Source organism: Scardinius erythrophthalmus (genome assembly GCF_964197995.2).
Source record: "Scardinius erythrophthalmus genome assembly, chromosome: 6".
Classification (NCBI taxonomy): Eukaryota; Metazoa; Chordata; class Actinopteri; order Cypriniformes; family Leuciscidae; genus Scardinius; species Scardinius erythrophthalmus.
This window is the reverse complement of record NC_138226.1, coordinates 45,370,437-45,389,867: the sequence shown is the minus strand read 5'-3', so window position 1 is coordinate 45,389,867 and position 19,431 is coordinate 45,370,437. Positions and strand designations below refer to the sequence as shown.

The 19,431-nt window shown below is 47.5% G+C and overlaps 2 protein-coding genes across 3 annotated transcripts; both read right to left on the bottom strand.

Annotated features, from left to right (window-relative positions):
- Nucleotides 1-2,580: 2,580 nt before the first annotated feature.
- Nucleotides 2,581-5,671, bottom strand: LOC308692599 (uncharacterized protein). 2 transcript variants are annotated; one of them, XM_081368747.1, is made up of 5 exons: nt 5,265-5,584; nt 4,325-4,456; nt 3,917-4,054; nt 2,943-3,661; nt 2,645-2,905 (listed from the first exon to the last, which is right to left on the bottom strand). In XM_081368747.1, the coding sequence occupies exons 1-5, from the start codon at nt 5,347-5,349 to the stop codon at nt 2,882-2,884; spliced, it is 1,098 nt and encodes a 365-aa protein (XP_081224873.1). In that variant the 5' UTR covers nt 5,350-5,584; the 3' UTR covers nt 2,645-2,881. The 2 variants fall into 2 exon arrangements, with proteins under 2 accessions (XP_081224872.1, XP_081224873.1); XM_081368746.1 differs by having other exon boundaries at nt 2,581-3,661; nt 5,265-5,671.
- Nucleotides 5,672-9,788: 4,117 nt separating this feature from the next.
- LOC308692598 (uncharacterized protein) lies at nt 9,789-19,143 on the bottom strand. Its single transcript, XM_081368745.1, has 4 exons — nt 18,791-19,143; nt 11,402-11,533; nt 10,995-11,132; nt 9,789-10,739 (listed from the first exon to the last, which is right to left on the bottom strand). Exons 1-4 carry the CDS (start codon nt 18,873-18,875, stop codon nt 9,877-9,879), a joined length of 1,218 nt encoding a protein of 405 aa, XP_081224871.1. The 5' UTR covers nt 18,876-19,143; the 3' UTR covers nt 9,789-9,876.
- Between the last annotated feature and the right edge of the window lie 288 nt (nt 19,144-19,431).

The following is a 19,431-nucleotide window of genomic DNA, read 5'->3' as shown; positions in this document are numbered from 1 at the left end:
AGGTATGCAATGCATCTATGTTTTCTCTGTATGATTACGGTATCCATGTCATGAATGAAGGGGCAATATTAATTGGTGGGTATAACTCTTATTTGTTAGCCTTTTTGCTATGATTCTTGCTATATAACAATAATTCGGTTTTAACTCAAACACGAGATCTAATTTCACCATAATATTGTTCTTTGCAACAAAACTGTTGCAAGTTCAGTTATTACACTGCAAAAATGCTTTTCTTACTTGGTATTTTTGTCTTGTTTCCAGTCCAAATATCAAACATTTCTTAAATAAAGATGCATAACGTTATTTTACTAAAGTAGTAAAATGACATAAGATATTAAATCTTGTTTTCGGGAGAAATAAATAAAAATTGGGTTTTTGCTTAAAACAAGCAAAACATATCTGCCATTGGGGTAAGAAATATTATTTTTTTTTTGGGGGGGGGGGGGGGGGGGGCGCTCGAAATGGGTCTCGCCCAGGGTGTAATTCAATGTAGAACCGCCACTGAGTGTAGGGTGCTCTTCAAAGGACACTGTCTGCTGGGGTAACTGGTAGGTTAAAACAGACCCGAAAGGTAGCTCACCAAACTCTGTGGAGACCACTTCTTTCTGTTGCTTTCCAGCTGTTAATAATTTTAACATGTGGCTTCTGCTTCCTAATGTTTTTAGGTTTTCCCTCAATTTATCTTCAAATTCACCACAGGGCAATGGAAGAGGGACTGGGCAATAAACATTTGGGAGAATTCCAGCACTCGTTCGGTTAACTCTTTTGGGATTTGAATTTGGTGGTTTTATTTTGGAAATTGATACTCTGCTGATTGACTTTGGCTTCAGTCCTAATGTTCTTTTTTTTTTTTTATTATAGACAGACATACAGACCAAAATAGTGCAGTAACGAACAATATAGTAATTCCTGAATTCAAGTGTTTAAATGTATAGGTGTGTGGGTGTGGGTGTATGTGTGTGTGTGAGAGTGTGTGTATATGCATAAGCAAAGTAACCATTTATTATTTATTACCATCTTCATTACCATCACTCCTCACTACCATCATACTGCCAACATTGTATTAGTCAATTTTTGTTTTGTATTTCTATATTTTCTCCTATATAACAATTACCATTGTCAGCCCTCTCTATAGATAAATAAATTTTTAGATAGTAAAATAATAATAGAAGATAATATAATAAGATAATATAAGATAACCCTCCCCCCACATCTCTTCAGTCTCTATTTTCTATACTATTCTCCTATATATATATATATATATATATATATATATATATATATATTATATATATATATATATATATTTTTTTTTTTTTTTGTATGTATGTTATGTGTAGTGTCTAAGGTGCATTAAAAGAAGGGGTACAGTGTGAGAGTGTCTCAACTTAGGACAGAGATACTGTCCTATGGAAACCACTTCTCGCCTGTCTTGCCTGCCTGAGTGTTTATGAGGTTTTTCAATGTATATATATATATATATATATAAAAAAAAAATTTCTTTTTTTTTCCTCCTTTTCCCTCTCTCTATTCTATGTTGTGGTGCATTAAAAACACATGAAAAGATTAGGGGGGAATTGGAAATATTCAATTGATTTAACCATAGTAGTACTGATAACAGTACAATAATAATAATAATGATGATGATGATGATGGCAATGGTGATAACAATGATAAGAGCAACGACAATAACAACAGCAATTACAACAATAACAAAAATAATAATAGTAATCATAACAATAACAGTAATGAAAAAAAAAAAAAAAAAAAAAAGACAGTGATGATAAAAGTAACAAAAATGCAGTAATATCCGTGGGTTGATTAAAAGGTGGTAGGAGTTGGAGTTGAGAGGAGAGAAGGGATTCATAGTTGTAAGAGGTCAGAAAGTGTTGGATGGCAGAGGTTGGTTTCAGATGCGTAATTATAAGGGGGAGATGTGTATTCCATTGTAATGAAGTCTGTAATGAGATTTTTCCAGTGGTTAATATGTATGTTGTTACGAGTTTTCCAGTTCATGAGGATGGTTTTCTTGGCGATGGTTAGAGCTATGAGGAGCATTTTAGAGTTTATATTTTTATCAGTAATTATTGTGAGGTCCCCCAGCAAGCAAAGAGAGGGCGATAGTGGGATGTGGCAGCCGCATCTGTTAATAGGCTTGAAGTTGCAACTTCCTAAAATAAAACGACCACTAGAAGACAATTTCACTAAAATGCTTCAGAATGCAGAAGACTATTGGTCAATAGACAATACTGGTTGAAACGTCACAGAATTCATAGAATTGTTCGTCCAATCATTGCATTTGGATTCAGACGTTTCCATGTCAACACCATCAACGCCGAAATGAATCTGCATCAGTCAGGTGGTACAACTAGAGCACTGCAAGTTGTTTACGTTCATTATCACTGTAATGTTATGCATTTTAGACATGAGGCAATTTAGTGCAGTCTTTCAACCTGTGACGTTACAGACTCTACTGTGTGCGTTCAAGCATTTTGAAAGAGGCGTGGCTTTGGAGAGTTGGATCTCACGCATTGATTCCAATGAGCCATTATGTGAGAGAACAGCCAAACTAACACTGGAATACAAAAATCTAATTCCTTGTTTTCCCACTTTAAAAAAAAGAAAAAAGAAAAAGAAAGGAAATGGTCTTACAAGTGTGAGATTTATTTGGTGATAAACAGGGAAAACAACATACATCCAATGGTTAAATCAGCACTGCATGCATAGACACATTAATTATGGCCAGGACATTGGCCATAAGGGTCAGTTGGCTTGGGAGGTTCGGCTGCAGGCTTCATTGGAGGCGCTGCAGGCTTCACAGGAGGCTTCGGGGGTTCGCCTGCAGGCTTCATTGGAGGCTTGGGCGGTTCGGCCACAGGCTTCACAGGAGGCTTCGGGGGTTCGCCTGCAGGCTTCATTGGAGGCTTGGGCGGTTCAGCCACAGGCTTCATTGGAGGCTTCGGGGGTTCGGCCGCAGGCTTCATTGGAGGCTTCGGGGGTTCGGCCGCAGGCTTCATTGGAGGCTTCGGGGGTTCGGCCGCAGGCTTCATTGGAGGCTTCGGGGGTTCGGCCGCAGGCTTCATTGGAGGCTTCGGGGGTTCGGCTGCAGGCTTCACTGGAGGCTTCGGGGGTTCCACTGCAGGCGTCACTGGCAGTTCGTCTAAAGGCTCCGAAGGTTCGGTAGAAGGCTCCGGCAGTTCAGCAGAAGGCTCCGGCATTTCTGTAGAAGGCTCCGGCAGTTCGGTAGAAGGCTCCGGCTCTTCGGTAGAAGGCTCCGGCTCTTCGGTAGAAGGCTCCACTGGAGGCTTTGGAGGTTCAGCTGCAGGCTTTCCTGGAGGCTTTGGAGGTTCAGCTGCAGGCTTTCCTGGAGGCTTTGGAGGTTCGGCTGCAGGCTTTCCTGGAGGCTTTGGAGGTTCGGCTGCAGGCTTTCCTGGAGGCTTTGGAGGTTCGGCTGCAGGCTTCCCTGGAGGCTTTGGAGGTTCGGCTGCAGGCTTCCCTGGAGGCTTTGGAGGTTCGGCTGCAGGCTTCCCTGGAGGCTTTGGAGGCTCGGCTGCAGGCTTCCCTGGAGGCTTTGGAGGTTCAACTGCAGGCTTCACTGGAGGCCTCGGCGGTTCGGCTGCAGGCTTTCCTGGAGGCCTCGGCGGTTCGGCTGCAGGCTTCACTGGATAGATACAGATCGTCAACTTCAGTCAGTCCGTTTAGAGGCATTCAGTCTCAGATACAGCACAAAACCCAAATACCAAGTTTTACACCTCTTAATTATTAATCATGATCGTATTATTAATCATATGAATTAATTTTGTAAAGCCATCCTGTGCTATTGGCTGAATACTTTTTACATTGAGAACGATTAATTATAAAACAAGACAAACTGAAATGAGGAAGCTGACCCAAACCCTAATATAATAACAAATACCTGCAAATGGATCCATACACTGATGTCCACATCCATTGCTGCAGCATTTCTCATTGTTCGGACAGTCACTGTCATAGTAACACAACTCTGTACACATTCCTGCTCCAGACTTTGTGCTTGGACACTCCCCTGCCTTTGCTGTTATAGAGACACATGACAGAGAAACCACATCACTGAATACTGAATGTCTCATACACTGTATGAAAGAAAATAAAAAAAATAGATGATCGTAGGAGGATTTACCGGAATATTCAGTCCATCTACTTCATAGTTTCACGTTTAGTTCAATGTGTTACTCGCTGTTTCTTTGCAATTATTTGTGAAACTTGCTAGCAATTCCTGAGTGAAAACTTTTTCAGGGTTTTTTTCCTGGAAGACGTATAGCATGCATCAATAATTAAAACTCACTGAAAACAGGCGGCACACACGCGGACCCACAGGGAAATTGACAGCATTTGTGTCCTCCAGAGCAGTCTCTATCAGAAGTGCAATCTCGTCGGGAGGGCACGACCGTCAGCATCGCCGGACACTGACCAGACACTACAGAAGAGGATCATTAGGGGAGACCAGGAAGTGCTGTAATAGTTTGCTTCAGCATTTGCAAGTCAGGGGTTTTGCAATAAGTCTCAAACTTTGTAATATTCACACATTTATCTGCTTCAAGTCAAGTAGCTTAGAAATCTACCATTTTTCACTAAACCGCATCAATCAGTTTCAAAGACTGAGAGTGAAGTTACAACCTACCCCACTGTAGTAGAGGGAGTAATAGTGCAATGCTGATAGAAAGCATTGACATCAGTTAATTTGTTGTATACAAATTTACTGGTGTACATCTTCAAAAATGATGCCATCCCCATGACCACCCTCATTTCCGTTTAAGCATTTTAATAAGCTACTCAACAGAAAACAGAACAAATATAAAAACCCACTATATATGTAAAATGCAGAGTTATCGGCTATAATTAGCTCCCCACGTTATATTGTAGGCTTATGCATTTCTTAAAACAAACCAAAAAAGACTTTAGGCAAAAGTTTAAACTCAGGATTGATACAGTCCGGTAACAATTTTGCAGCCATATTATAAGACTAATGTGCGTGCTTAACAGTAAACAAAAGTGCCCATTAGTGATTATGTGGGTTTTACTTGTACAATGAAAAATGCATAAACTTATGACAGTTTGCATATTTATACTTTGCTTATTAAAACTAAACCAACATACAAAGATGAACTTCCACTTGACGTCTGTACTGTATTTTTGCAAGCAGATGTGTCGGAAATCAAATTTTGTAAGGCACTTTATTTATGCACTTCTTCGGGCTGCGTAATGAAGCTAAAAGAACTTCTCACCTAGGACTCCAGCGTCTGTTGTGCTTAAACAAGCAGACAGACACAATAAAACAGCACTAAACGAGCAGTACACTTGAGCTGTCATCCTCTCGACCTGCAATCTCAAAATCAACTCTGCTGCTGGAAGATGCACTGAATTAGTGAGTCAGGAGGGGCGGACAGCAAGGACCACAAAACTACAAAGAAAGACCCCTGTTGCTGCATCAAAATATCAGCTGAAACCCACAACAAACGCTACCAAAAGAGTTTAAAACACTTTTTGAAAATACATTTTTAAAGGGGGTCTGGGTAACTCTAACCCTAATGAAAATCACTTGCCTGCAGCTTTCTAATATAGCCTAATCTTGAAGACCTTGATTAGCTTGTTCAGGTGTGTTTGATTAGGGTTGGACGTCGTAATAATTACCGTAATTAGGAGATGATTGATTGTTTTTATGGCAACACTATCAACGGCAAATGAATCTGCAGTGGTCAGGTGGTACAGCGATCACGTGGTACAAGTCGGAGTTCTACCACAAGTTACAAGTTGTAATTAAGACTAAACTCCTACACCTAAACTCTCCAGGAAATGGATCTCTACTGGAGACGGGCATAAATCTGCATTGAACATCAAGAGACAAAGGGGCATGTCTAGAATTTGAATCTGAATTTTTCAATTGCTGATTGACTTGCCATGTAAATCCATGCAAGTAATTATGAATGAAAACAATGTTTCCAGCCACTGTAGTGAATATAGTGGAATACACAGCCATGGTTATATCATAGCCAATTTAATATTGGATGGTTTCGTATGGATTGCATAATCAGATAATATTTGTTCACTCAAGCTTTCTATAGACATATTTCTTATCGTGACCGAGGCAAGTAGCCTACAGAGTTTTGGTTCATTTCTGTGACGGAGACCGAGACGGCAGAAAGCGCACCCTGTTTGTTTTCTTTATTTTACAAAAGCACAACATTTAATTGTTATTGTGAGTGTACATAAGTAAAAGTTTGTTCGCGTTTGTCGAATGCTAATTTAAAGGGGGCCTATTATGCAAAATTCACTTTTGCATGCTGTTTGGACATAAATGTGTGTTGGCAGTGTGTGTACACAACCACCCAATAGTGATAAAAATCCACTCACTCCTTTTTTATTAATCCCCATAAATCATCAGCAGTGTCTCCCAACGACCTGTTTTCAGATTGCGACTTTAGTGACGTCACTAAAGCCACAGGCCCCGCCCACGAGTGTTGACAGACACTGCAGTTTTAACATAGACCCGCCCTGATCGAGTTCACAGCGAGTTGTACACATCCGCCATTGCTGCACTGACGAGAATGTCTCCTAAGCGTTGTAGGTGTTGTGTGGCTGGATGTATTAATCCACATAGCTCTCTCTCTATTTACTCCCGACATCTGAGGCAGACGCTGAAGACGTGGTGGAATTATTTTGTTTTCAAAGAAAATGCTCCCTCAACTCTACCGAAATTCGTTTATGTCCTTACGCACATCTTATGCTGTGTTTACTCAGCTCTTACAGTGATTTTCTGGAGTAAAACTGACGCTTCATCTTTTGTGTGATGTACAATAAACTTTACTACACTCATCTGTATATTTTTGATCATCATTCGGACCTGGTCCGAAACAGCATACTTTACAGTGGTATGTAAGTTAGTATGTAGTGGATGCATACAAGCAGATGACAAATACGTTATAACCGTAATTAAACTAAACTATACCTGTTCCATCTCCATACAGCACTCTGACTCTGTAGGCATTATTGTCCGACTCCGAGTCGAAATGAACACCGTTACTGAGAGTTTCTGATATTATCATCATTCCGTGAGATGAAATTGTCCTGAGACTGAGCGCGAGCTCATGAAGCTCCGCCCCCTTTGCCGTGCAGCAGCAGCTTATTTGCATTTAAAGGGCACACACCAAAAAGTGACAATTTAAACATGCTGTTAAAAAAGGATCTGTTGGGTATTTTGAGCTAAAACTTCACATACACACTCTGGGGACATCAGAAATTCATTTTGCATCTTGTCCCCTTTAACATGCCCGAAATAAAATCAGATTTTAGAAGAATTTGTTGCGCCACTCGGACAGGTGTGCCAAAACACTGATTTATAAACTAACGACGTCTTCGCCTACACCAAAAACCTGCTCACTTCAGGCTTGAAAAGAGATGTGGGTTGCCCAATTTTCCGTTTTAGAGAAAAAAGGAGTTTGTACAAAGCTCCTGGATGTCACAATTCCTGTCGCAAACAGACAAAGTGACAAGGAGCCACGTAGTCGGCAGGGTTCGAACCTGCGCGGGGAGACCCCAATGGATTTCGAGTCCATCGCCTTAACCTCTCGGCCACGACTACTCCCACCAGTGAGTCACATGCTCAGAGAACACCGGGGCCAACTATCAATGTGGATGGCGAAAATATTGTGTTGGCAACAACGTCAGTTCAACAACGTCTTCACCTACACGAAAAGATGCCATCATCCGGATTTGGACTGGGGATGCTGCGGGCACAACGCAGAGTACTAAATGCTATACAGAGAAAGCAATCTTTCCACTTGCCCCGGGCCTGCACATACAGAGTCAACGGCAAGCTTCAGCTCAGTTCTCTCAAAGTCCCCCACCACCGCTTGCTTAGACAGTAGGGACTTTAAGCAACAGCCTCTGGTGGAACGGCATTCTGTCGTTCTATTGCGCATGCGTGACATTAACTGCTACCTCGCGACGTTCTACTGTAACCGTCTACCACGGGAGAACAGCTGATTTGCCGTAGTCGTTACTACGTGACAGATTAAGAATATTAATGTTATGTTTTAGGTTATGTGGCATTGTAATCGTTTCTGTATATCATTAAATGCCAAAAGCAACCCTTCTCTTCCTTTTTAAAATCACTTCCTTTTTTTGTATTTTGTCTGATGATTAAATTACCCCTATGCCGTCCTCTTTACTGTCGCTTAGTGATCTTTGCGCTCTTTAGCTCTTTGCCATTGCCGGAACGGCAGTGTTGGGCAATCCACAGCTGTTGCTTAAAGTCCCTAGTAACCAAGCATTACAGCAGGCAAAACACCACCAAATGCTGGGAAATAACCCCGGCACATCTTATCTTGAAGAGGAAGACCACCTCTCTCAAAGGCTGGGAAGAGCACAGCAAGAGATTAGGGAAGGTTTCCTTGAACCCTGGACCCTCAGATTAAAAGTCTGATGCTCTACCATTTGAGCTAGCTGGGCTTTTGCCAGGGAACAGCCACTCCAGGGATATAACAGCACTTTCTCCTTAAAGTGTTCATGCTTTGTCAGCTTAAAGTTTGTGGTATTAAAGGATGAAGACCACAATTTATAAAGGGACGAGAGAGATAGGCTGCTCCTTCCAAAGCTAGGAACACTGCCATTGAAAGAGTGGAGTTTTTTTCATGGCATGTTGCTAACTCTAAGGTGGTTTCGACAAAAGAGCAATTGGGACATAATGAGTAGGTTTCTGTTTGACTTTTCTAAGAGAGAACGAATGCAACATTTCAAAACACTAATATCCAAGATTCTCCATAAAATGTAATGCGGCGTCTCTTGAGCTGCACAACATGAAGGCCATGAAGTTGTCGGGGGATGCCAAAGCCATTGTTCCGACAGCCTGAATAGAATGGCCAAAATCACATATGATCTGGGCCTTTTGAAACGATGCCCACTTCAGGCTTGAAAAGAGCCCAATGTCCGTGTTAGAAGAAAAAAAAAAAGCAGCTCGTACAAAGCTCCTAGATGTCACAATTCCTGTCGCAAACAGACGAAGAGCCACACAGTCGGCAGGGTTCGAACCTGCGCGGGGAGACCCCAATGGATTTCAAGTCCATCGCCATAACCTCTCAGCCACGACTACTGCAGTGCATCGTGCACACAGCAGCAACTGAACGTTACCCCAGATAGCCGTGCAGTGTGAAAAGAACAGTGACCCGACTACTTTGAAAATTGTGCAGTGTGAACTCGGCATTACAGGCATTCAGAACTCATTTGGTCGCAGGTAACTAAAGGGATCATCTGTTAATAGGCTTGAAGTTGCAACTTCCTAAAATAAAACGACCACTAGAAGACAATTTCACTAAAATGCTTCAGAATGCAGAAGACTATTGGTCAATAGACAATACTGGTTGAAACGTCACAGAATTCATAGAATTGTTCGTCCAATCATTGCATTTGGATTCAGACGTTTCCATGTCAACACCATCAACGCCGAAATGAATCTGCATCAGTCAGGTGGTACAACTAGAGCACTGCAAGTTGTTTACGTTCATTATCACTGTAATGTTATGCATTTTAGACATGAGGCAATTTAGTGCAGTCTTTCAACCTGTGACACGTTACAGACTCTACTGTGTGCGTTCAAGCATTTTGAAGGAGGCGTGGCTTTGGAGAGTTGGATCTCACGCATTGATTCCAATGAGCCATTATGTGAGAGAACAGCCAAACTAACACTGGAATACAAAAATCTAATTCCTTGTTTTCCCACTTTAAAAAAAAGAAAAAAGAAAAAGAAAGGAAATGGTCTTACAAGTGTGAGATTTATTTGGTGATAAACAGGGAAAACAACATACATCCAATGGTTAAATCAGCACTGCATGCATAGACACATTAATTATGGCCAGGACATTGGCCATAAGGGTCAGTTGGCTTGGGAGGTTCGGCTGCAGGCTTCATTGGAGGCGCTGCAGGCTTCACAGGAGGCTTCGGGGGTTCGCCTGCAGGCTTCATTGGAGGCTTGGGCGGTTCAGCCACAGGCTTCATTGGAGGCTTGGGCGGTTCGGCCACAGGCTTCACAGGAGGCTTCGGGGGTTCGCCTGCAGGCTTCATTGGAGGCTTGGGCGGTTCAGCCACAGGCTTCATTGGAGGCTTCGGGGGTTCGGCCGCAGGCTTCATTGGAGGCTTCGGGGGTTCGGCCGCAGGCTTCACTGGAGGCTTCGGGGGTTCCACTGCAGGCGTCACTGGCAGTTCGTCTAAAGGCTCCGAAGGTTCGGTAGAAGGCTCCGGCAGTTCAGCAGAAGGCTCCGGCATTTCTGTAGAAGGCTCCGGCAGTTCGGTAGAAGGCTCCGGCTCTTCGGTAGAAGGCTCCGGCTCTTCGGTAGAAGGCTCCACTGGAGGCTTTGGAGGTTCAGCTGCAGGCTTTCCTGGAGGCTTTGGAGGTTCAGCTGCAGGCTTTCCCGGAGGCTTTGGAGGTTCGGCTGCAGGCTTTCCTGGAGGCTTTGGAGGTTCGGCTGCAGGCTTTCCTGGAGGCTTTGGAGGTTCGGCTGCAGGCTTCCCTGGAGGCTTTGGAGGCTCGGCTGCAGGCTTCCCTGGAGGCTTTGGAGGCTCGGCTGCAGGCTTCCCTGGAGGCTTTGGAGGCTCGGCTGCAGGCTTCCCTGGAGGCTTTGGAGGTTCAACTGCAGGCTTCACTGGAGGCCTCGGCGGTTCGGCTGCAGGCTTTCCTGGAGGCCTCGGCGGTTCGGCTGCAGGCTTCACTGGATAGATACAGATCGTCAACTTCAGTCAGTCCGTTTAGAGGCATTCAGTCTCAGATACAGCACAAAACCCAAATACCAAGTTTTACACCTCTTAATTATTAATCATGATCGTATTATTAATCATATGAATTAATTTTGTAAAGCCATCCTGTGCTATTGGCTGAATACTTTTTACATTGAGAACGATTAATTATAAAACAAGACAAACTGAAATGAGGAAGCTGACCCAAACCCTAATATAATAACAAATACCTGCAAATGGATCCATACACTGATGTCCACATCCATTGCTGCAGCATTTCTCATTGTTCGGACAGTCACTGTCATAGTAACACAACTCTGTACACATTCCTGCTCCAGACTTTGTGCTTGGACACTCCCCTGCCTTTGCTGTTATAGAGACACATGACAGAGAAACCACATCACTGAATACTGAATGTCTCATACACTGTATGAAAGAAAATAAAAAAATAGATGATCGTAGGAGGATTTACCGGAATATTCAGTCCATCTACTTCATAGTTTCACGTTTAGTTCAATGTGTTACTCGCTGTTTCTTTGCAATTATTTGTGAAACTTGCTAGCAATTCCTGAGTGAAAACTTTTTCAGGGTTTTTTTCCTGGAAGACGTATAGCATGCATCAATAATTAAAACTCACTGAAAACAGGCGGCACACACGCGGACCCAAAGGGAAATTGACAGCATTTGTGTCCTCCAGAGCAGTCTCTATCAGAAGTGCAATCTCGTCGGGAGGGCACGACCGTCAGCATCGCCGGACACTGACCAGACACTACAGAAGAGGATCATTAGGGGAGACCAGGAAGTGCTGTAATAGTTTGCTTCAGCATTTGCAAGTCAGGGGTTTTGCAATAAGTCTCAAACTTTGTAATATTCACACATTTATCTGCTTCAAGTCAAGTAGCTTAGAAATCTACCATTTTTCACTAAACCGCATCAATCAGTTTCAAAGACTGAGAGTGAAGTTACAACCTACCCCACTGTAGTAGAGGGAGTAATAGTGCAATGCTGATAGAAAGCATTGACATCAGTTAATTTGTTGTATACAAATTTACTGGTGTACATCTTCAAAAATGATGCCATCCCCATGACCACCCTCATTTCCGTTTAAGCATTTTAATAAGCTACTCAACAGAAAACAGAACAAATATAAAAACCCACTATATATGTAAAATGCAGAGTTATCGGCTATAATTAGCTCCCCACGTTATATTGTAGGCTTATGCATTTCTTAAAACAAACCAAAAAAGACTTTAGGCAAAAGTTTAAACTCAGGATTGATACAGTCCGGTAACAATTTTGCAGCCATATTATAAGACTAATGTGCGTGCTTAACAGTAAACAAAAGTGCCCATTAGTGATTATGTGGGTTCTCTTACGAGAGGTTCTCTCGTATTGCGTAAGTAGCTTACGCATCGGGAAAGTCTTCTTTCTTCGAGATCTGAAGCCAAAAAATTATCCTTAATTTTGTATTCATTGTCAACGCAGTGCAGCAGCCGACAGACCTAGGCAGGCTGTATAAGCGTGCTCATTGGCTGCTCGGCTGCAACTGCTTAAGCCTACACACCCTGCGCGCCCTCCACACCCTTCTAACCGTCAGAATGGGCGTGGCCAGCGTGTATATATTCAGCGCTCACAGGCTAAAATTCTGATTTTCTTGTCTTCAGCGAAGCTCTTCGCATCGCTGGATCTGGAGAAGCCGCCGCCGTTGAAACCAGCGACCAGCAAGCCTAGGACAGCGCCTGAAGAAGCCGGCCGCCTTCGCCGCCTTCAGCCTTCCGTGCCTGCTACGCTATCCGGCGTCATATCCTTTTTCACTGCTGTGTGTTCGCCTACTGCAACACACCCTCTTCTCTAAAAGAGCACGGGGCGTTTTTCTAAAAATGCCCCGTTTTTCTTGCGGCTCGTGCCACGCCCCGCTCAGCGACGGAGACCGCCATCACATCTGCGCTCTCTGCCTGGGCCGCGATCACGCCGCCACCGCACTCTCCACGGGCGGCTGCCCCGAGTGCGAGGAACTTTCAATGTCGACCCTGCGGGCTCGGCTTGAAGTTTTCGATCAGCATGTCTCCCCGCCCGTCCCTGCTGGGCCGCGCAAGAAGAAGCGCCGCTCACAGCGACCGCCGGAGACCAACCAGGCGCACAGAAGCTCGCCGGAGTCTCTCCCTCGAGCTTCTCCCTCGCCTTCCCCGCCCCCCCTCTCGGCCGCGCAGCCGCCGGCTCTCGCCCGCGCCTCCGCCGCTTCAGGGGATGAGGCGGATGACTTTGGTGAACGCGCCGCGGACAGCTGTTCTCTCCTGGCCTCTGACAGTGAGGAATGGTCCACTGCCTCCTCGTCAGTCCAGGATTCAGGCCGATCTCGAGCGGGCGAGGACGCGGAACTTTTACGCCTCCTCACGCGAGCTGTCGAACAGCTGGGCCTTGACTGGTCTTCCCCGGAAGAGCCAGCCCCGAACAGACTCGACGGCTGCTTCCTTCACCACCGCCGCCGACAGCCGGCGTCCAGAAAAGCACCCTTCCTGCCGGAGCTTCACAGCGAGCTCTCGAAGTCGTGGAATGCTCCATTCTCCGCGAGAGTGTCTTCACATGCCTCATCGACGCTCTCACAGGTTGACGGCGCCGCTGAGAAGGGGTATAATTCCATCCCCCCTGTGGAGGAGGCGGTCGCAGCGCACCTTTGCCCGCCCTCTCGTTGGCGCTCAAAGGCTGCCCTCCCGTCCAAAGCATGCAGGACCACTTCAGCCCTCGTCGGCCGCGCTTTCGCCGCCGCGGGGCAGGCCGCATCAGCACTCCACTCTATGGCAGTACTGCAGATTCTCCAGGCTAACCTCCTCCGTGATCTGGACGAGAAGCGCTCGGAGCCTGCTTCCCTTACGGATTTGAGGAGCGCGACGGACCTTTCCCTTCGCGCCACGAAATCCGCTGCCCAGGCCATTGGAAGGTGCATGGCCTCTCTGTCAGTTACAGAGAGGCATCTCTGGCTCACGCTCGCGGACATGAGGGAGTCTGAGCGCGCGGTGTTTCTCAACGCCCCCCTCTCCCCCACCGGCCTGTTCGGCCCAGCGGTTAGCGGGATCGTCGACCGCTTTTCGGAGGTGAAAAAGACTTCTGAGGCAATGAATTTGTTTCTGCCTCGACGCTCCAGACCCGCTGCACGCCGTCCTTCGGACCAGCCTGCACAAAGCTCTGCCCAGCGTCCAGCTCGACCTCCGTCCTCGCAGCGACGACAGGGCGGCCGCCCTCGCTCTCGCTCGACCAGCCGCGCTAGACCGCCGCCTCCCCGGGGACCCCGGCAGAGGATCGCGGTGAAGCCTGAGCCTCCCAAATCCTCCTAGCCCGAGGAGAGAAGCGACGATTGGGTCCCGCCGCGGCCGGACCGTCGTCAAAGCTTCAAGCTCTGTCAGTCCCCGTTGCCACGGTTACTGCAGACACTCATTTCGCAGCCAACGAGCCGGTGAACTCACCCTCTCGCCTGCACACAACCGCCGTTTTCACGGCGACCCAGAGAAATCTCAAAGAGAGTATTATGCCTGGTCGCGCGCCTCGCGCTGTAAGTGTTTCAAATGCAGTAAATGTGCCCACTTATCTGTGTTCACCTCTGCACACAAGCACTGTAAACCCCGTGTCTCTCACAGAGCCCACTCGCATAAAGCTGGCACAAGCCGCTCGAGTGTCAAAAGTAGGTCATGTGTCCACCCCGCTGTGCCCACACCTACCCACTGCCCGCTCTGTTACACAACCCCTCTGTACCGGTCAGGTTATAAACACGGATGCTGTGCCCGCTTCTACGCGCTCACACATCCGCTCTCTTACTTCGCCCCCGACGCCGCCTTCGAGCGTCATGCTTCACACTGTATGTTCCCCGTCAAAAGCCACCGGGACGCTGTGTGTAAAACGGCCGGTCACCGCTGTGAGCGACCCGCCGTATCTAAGCACCAAGAGCGCGCGCATCACGCCCGCCCCTCCGTTTCGAGCTCTCGAGCCCGCGATCAGCGGCGATCAGAGCCCGGAGGCTATTCTGCCCCTGGCCGCACACGCGAAAGCGTGGGAAGCTATTCCAGGCGCGTCAGAATGGGTGCTGAGCACAGTAAAACGAGGCTATACTCTGCAGTTCGCTCGCCGCCCTCCGCGCTTTCAAGCGCGCGTCGAGACCAGAGTGAATGGGGAAGTAGCACATCTACTTCGAGCAGAAATAGCCACACTTCTGTGCAAAAGGGCAATAGAACCGGTTTCCCCTTCCATGAGCGAGTCGGGCTTTTACAGCCGTTATTTCCTCGTTCCCAAGAAGGACGGAGCTCTCAGACCAATTCTAGATCTGAGACGTTTGAACAAGGCTCTTATGAAAAGACCGTTCAAAATGCTCACAACCAGACAAATCCTCGCGCAAATTCGCCCGAGGGACTGGTTTATATCTCTCGATCTGAAAGACGCATACTTTCAGATCCAGATAATACCCCGTCACAGGCCATTCTTGAGATTCGCCTTCGACGGTCAGGTATATCAGTACACCGTCCTGCCGTTCGGCCTGTCTTTGGCACCTCGCACATTCACGAAGTGCATGGACACGGCTCTCGCTCCCCTGAGGGGTCGGGGAATGCGAATTCTGAACTACTTGGACGACTGGCTGATCCTAGCACAGTCAGAGGCCGAACTCATCGCCCACAGAACAGTGCTTTTAAGCCATCTGGACAGCCTGGGGCTTACGGTCAACTGGACCAAGAGCTCGCTCGTGCCCAGTCAATCAACCTCTTTTCTGGGTTTGGATCTGGACACTGTAGCGATGACGGCCCGCCTGTCGACACAGCGCGCGCGCTGCATTCGACGCCTGGCCGCGTCCCTCCGGCCGGGCAGCACCGTACCTCTCAAAACATTTCAGAGGCTACTGGGTTGTATGGCCTCAGCCGCAGCAGTGCTTCGGCTGGGTCTTTTACGAATGCGCCCGCTACAACGCTGGTTGAATGCCCGAGTGCCTCACAGAGCATGGGCTTCCGGCGGTATTCGCATCAGAGTGACTCAGAGCTGCGTTTCAGCTCTGAAGCCCTGGTTAGCGGCCGACTGGTACCAGCGGGGAGTGACAATGGGAGCTATCTCACACCGCAAAGTTATCTCGACGGACGCTTCCACCTCAGGCTGGGGCGCTCTGTTCGAGGGCAAACCGGCTTTTGGCCTATGGTCAGACCGGGAAAGATGCCTCCACATAAACTGTTTGGAGATGATAGCGGTCGAGAACGCGCTCAGGCGCTTCCTCCCATTCATACGGGATCACCATGTGCTAGTCCGCTCGGACAACATGTCCGTGGTATCCTATGTGAACCGACAGGGCGGTGTCAGATCCAGGAACCTGTGCAGGCTGACAGAACGCCTCCTCGTGTGGGCTTACCGCTCGCTGCGCTCGCTGAGAGCCGCGCACGTGCCGGGCCACCTGAATGTCGGTCCAGACAGACTGTCCAGGGACAACATTCCCCCGGGAGAATGGTCTCTGCACCCCCAGACAGTCCAGTTTCTCTGGCGCCTATTCGGCAGAGCGGAAATCGACCTCTTTGCGTCGAAAGACAATGCTCAATGCCCGAAGTTTTACTCGAAGAGCGAGGACGCGCTGTCCCAGACATGGCCCAGCCTCCCGCTGTATGCTTTTCCTCCAATCTCCCTGTTGCCACAGGTCATTTCGAGGATCAGAGAAACGCACCACTCAGTGCTGCTTATAGCCCCGCGATGGGAAAACCAAACTTGGTACCCAGAGCTAGTGAGGCTGTCGCACTCACCCCCATGGCCGATCCCGGTAAGAAAGGATCTCCTCTCCCAAGCCGCTGGATCGATCTGGCATCCCCATCCAGAGCGCTGGTCGCTGCATGCATGGGTGATCAACGGATACCCGTTGACCTGTCAGAAGGGGTCGTGAACACGATCACGCAGTCTAGAGCCCCCTCTACGAGACGGCTCTACGCGTCTAAATGGTCGGTGTTTTCTAAATGGTGCGCTACTCAAAACCTGGATCCGCGCGCATGCGGGGTTCCGCGGGTGCTCTCCTTCTTGCAAGAGCTGTTGGAAAAGGGCAGATCCCCTTCCACGCTCAAAGTATATGTGGCCGCTATTACAGCGTTCGCTGAGACGACGCTCGGCCGGGCAATGGGAAGGAATGAGCTCATTATCCGCTTCCTCAGAGGAGCTAGACGGATGAACCCCCCGCGGCCCCCCTCGGTTCCCTCGTGGGATCTGTCCTTGGTCCTGGCGGCCCTAAAGGCTTTTCCCTTTGAACCGCTTGAATCCGCGGATCTAAAGTATCTGTCGCTTAAAACCGTTTTTCTGATAGCTTTGTCTTCAGTCAAACGAGTGGGTGATTTGCACGCGCTATCTGTTAGCCCTGCATGTCTCGAGTTCGGGCCGAATGACTCGAAAGTCATTCTCAGACCGAGGCACGGTTACATCCCCAAAGCGATTGGAACCCCGTTTAGGGCACAAGTTATTTCCCTCTCGGCTCTGCCAGCATCCGATGGTGGGGACAGTGATAACCTCCTATGCCCTGTCCGGGCGCTGAGAGTTTACATCACGCGCTCCGCCGCTTTCAGGCGTTCAGAGCAGCTCTTTGTTTCCTTCGGCGGACGCACCAAGGGTCTTGCCGCCTCGAAGCAGAGCTTGTCCAGGTGGATAGTGGACGCGATAGCAGCAGCTTATGCCTCCAAACACCTGCAGTGCCCTCTGGGCATCAGAGCCCATTCCACTAGAGGCATGGCCTCGTCGTGGGCCTGGTCCAGCGGAATTTCTATCCACGACATTTGTATGGCGGCGGGCTGGGCCTCCCCGTCTACATTCGTGAGGTTTTATAACCTGGAAGTTCCTGCCCTACAGGCAAAAATATTGTCGGTATAAGTGACATGTACGCTCTGCCCAGCTCCCGTGTGCAGACTACGTTCATATGCTGGCGCTATTCTGGTAACTACTCAGGGTGAAGTGTTTGACTCAGACCGGCTTTCCGTTCTGTTTCCTATTTCCCGTTACGCGCTGTTATCGGTGCTGGCCCGCGCTGCTGGCCGCCCGCATTATTTTCTGCCGCACGGGAATTTTTCTCTTCATGTGAGACCGACTATGTCGTTTTCTCCTACCCTTATGAGTGCTTATGTACTGTATGGGCTCGCTCCGCCGGCCCTACTGTTGTACTGCTATGTTTATAGACCGGCCGCGCCGCTCTATTTCATATGCTGCATGAAGTGCATGTACTACGCTGGCCCGTCTCTCGACCGGCCACATTTTCCAGCAGAGTGTTTTCCCCGGTTCCCCTGGGATTCATGGGCTGGATGCTCGGCGCACACGGCGTTGACAAAGGGTTCCCGATGCGTAAGCTACTTACGCAATACGAGAGAACCTCTCGTAAGAGAACGTACTCGGTTACTAACGTAACCTCGGTTCTCTCTAGAAGAGGGAACGAGTATTGCGTAACCTGCCGTGTCGCGCCACGAGCTTTTGCGCTTCAGACTGCGAAAACCAGAATTTTAGCCTGTGAGCGCTGAATATATACACGCTGGCCACGCCCATTCTGACGGTTAGAAGGGTGTGGAGGGCGCGAAGCGCCCTCATTGGTTGCCGCGTTCAGAGTGCTCACCGATAGGCTTAAGCAGTTGCAGCCGAGCAGCCAATGAGCACGCTTATACAGCCTGCCTAGGTCTGTCGGCTGCTGCACTGCGTTGACAATGAATACAAAATTAAGGATAATTTTTTGGCTTCAGATCTCGAAGAAAGAAGACTTTCCCGATGCGTAAGCTACTTACGCAATACTCGTTCCCTCTTCTAGAGAGAACCGAGGTTACGTTAGTAACCGAGTACGTTTTACTTGTACAATGAAAAATGCATAAACTTATGACAGTTTGCATATTTATACTTTGCTTATTAAAACTAAACCAACATACAAAGATGAACTTCCACTTGACGTCTGTACTGTATTTTTGCAAGCAGATGTGTCGGAAATCAAATTTTGTAAGGCACTTTATTTATGCACTTCTTCGGGCTGCGTAATGAAGCTAAAAGAACTTCTCACCTAGGACTCCAGCGTCTGTTGTGCTTAAACAAGCAGACAGACACAATAAAACAGCACTAAACGAGCAGTACACTTGAGCTGTCATCCTCTCGACCTGCAATCTCAAAATCAACTCTGCTGCTGGAAGATGCACTGAATTAGTGAGTCAGGAGGGGCGGACAGCAAGGACCACAAAACTACAAAGAAAGACCCCTGTTGCTGCATCAAAATATCAGCTGAAACCCACAACAAACGCTACCAAAAGAGTTTAAAACACTTTTTGAAAATACATTTTTAAAGGGGGTCTGGGTAACTCTAACCCTAATGAAAATCACTTGCCTGCAGCTTTCTAATATAGCCTAATCTTGAAGACCTTGATTAGCTTGTTCAGGTGTGTTTGATTAGGGTTGGACGTCGTAATAATTACCGTAATTAGGAGATGATTGATTGTTTTTATGGCAACACTATCAACGGCAAATGAATCTGCAGTGGTCAGGTGGTACAGCGATCACGTGGAACAAGTCGGAGTTCTACCACAAGTTACAAGTTGTAATTAAGACTAAACTCCTACACCTAAACTCTCCAGGAAATGGATCTCTACTGGAGACGGGCATAAATCTGCATTGAACATCAAGAGACAAAGGGGCATGTCTAGAATTTGA

Excerpts from the sequence above, each read along its gene's own strand:
- LOC308692598 (XM_081368745.1), bottom strand. The coding sequence starts at position 18,875 with ATGACAGCTCAAGTGTACTGCTCGTTTAGTGCTGTTTTATTGTGTCTG. Across the intron at positions 11,534-18,790 it reads AACAGACGCTGGAGTCCTAG|TGTCTGGTCAGTGTCCGGCG; the intron begins GTGAGAAGTTCT and ends CCTCTTCTGTAG. Across the intron at positions 10,740-10,994 it reads GTGTATGGATCCATTTGCAG|TGAAGCCTGCAGCCGAACCG; the intron begins GTATTTGTTATT and ends GTATCTATCCAG.
- LOC308692599 (XM_081368746.1), bottom strand. The coding sequence starts at position 5,349 with ATGACAGCTCAAGTGTACTGCTCGTTTAGTGCTGTTTTATTGTGTCTG. Across the intron at positions 4,055-4,324 it reads GTGTGTGCCGCCTGTTTTCA|CAAAGGCAGGGGAGTGTCCA; the intron begins GTGAGTTTTAAT and ends TCTCTATAACAG. Across the intron at positions 3,662-3,916 it reads GTGTATGGATCCATTTGCAG|TGAAGCCTGCAGCCGAACCG; the intron begins GTATTTGTTATT and ends GTATCTATCCAG.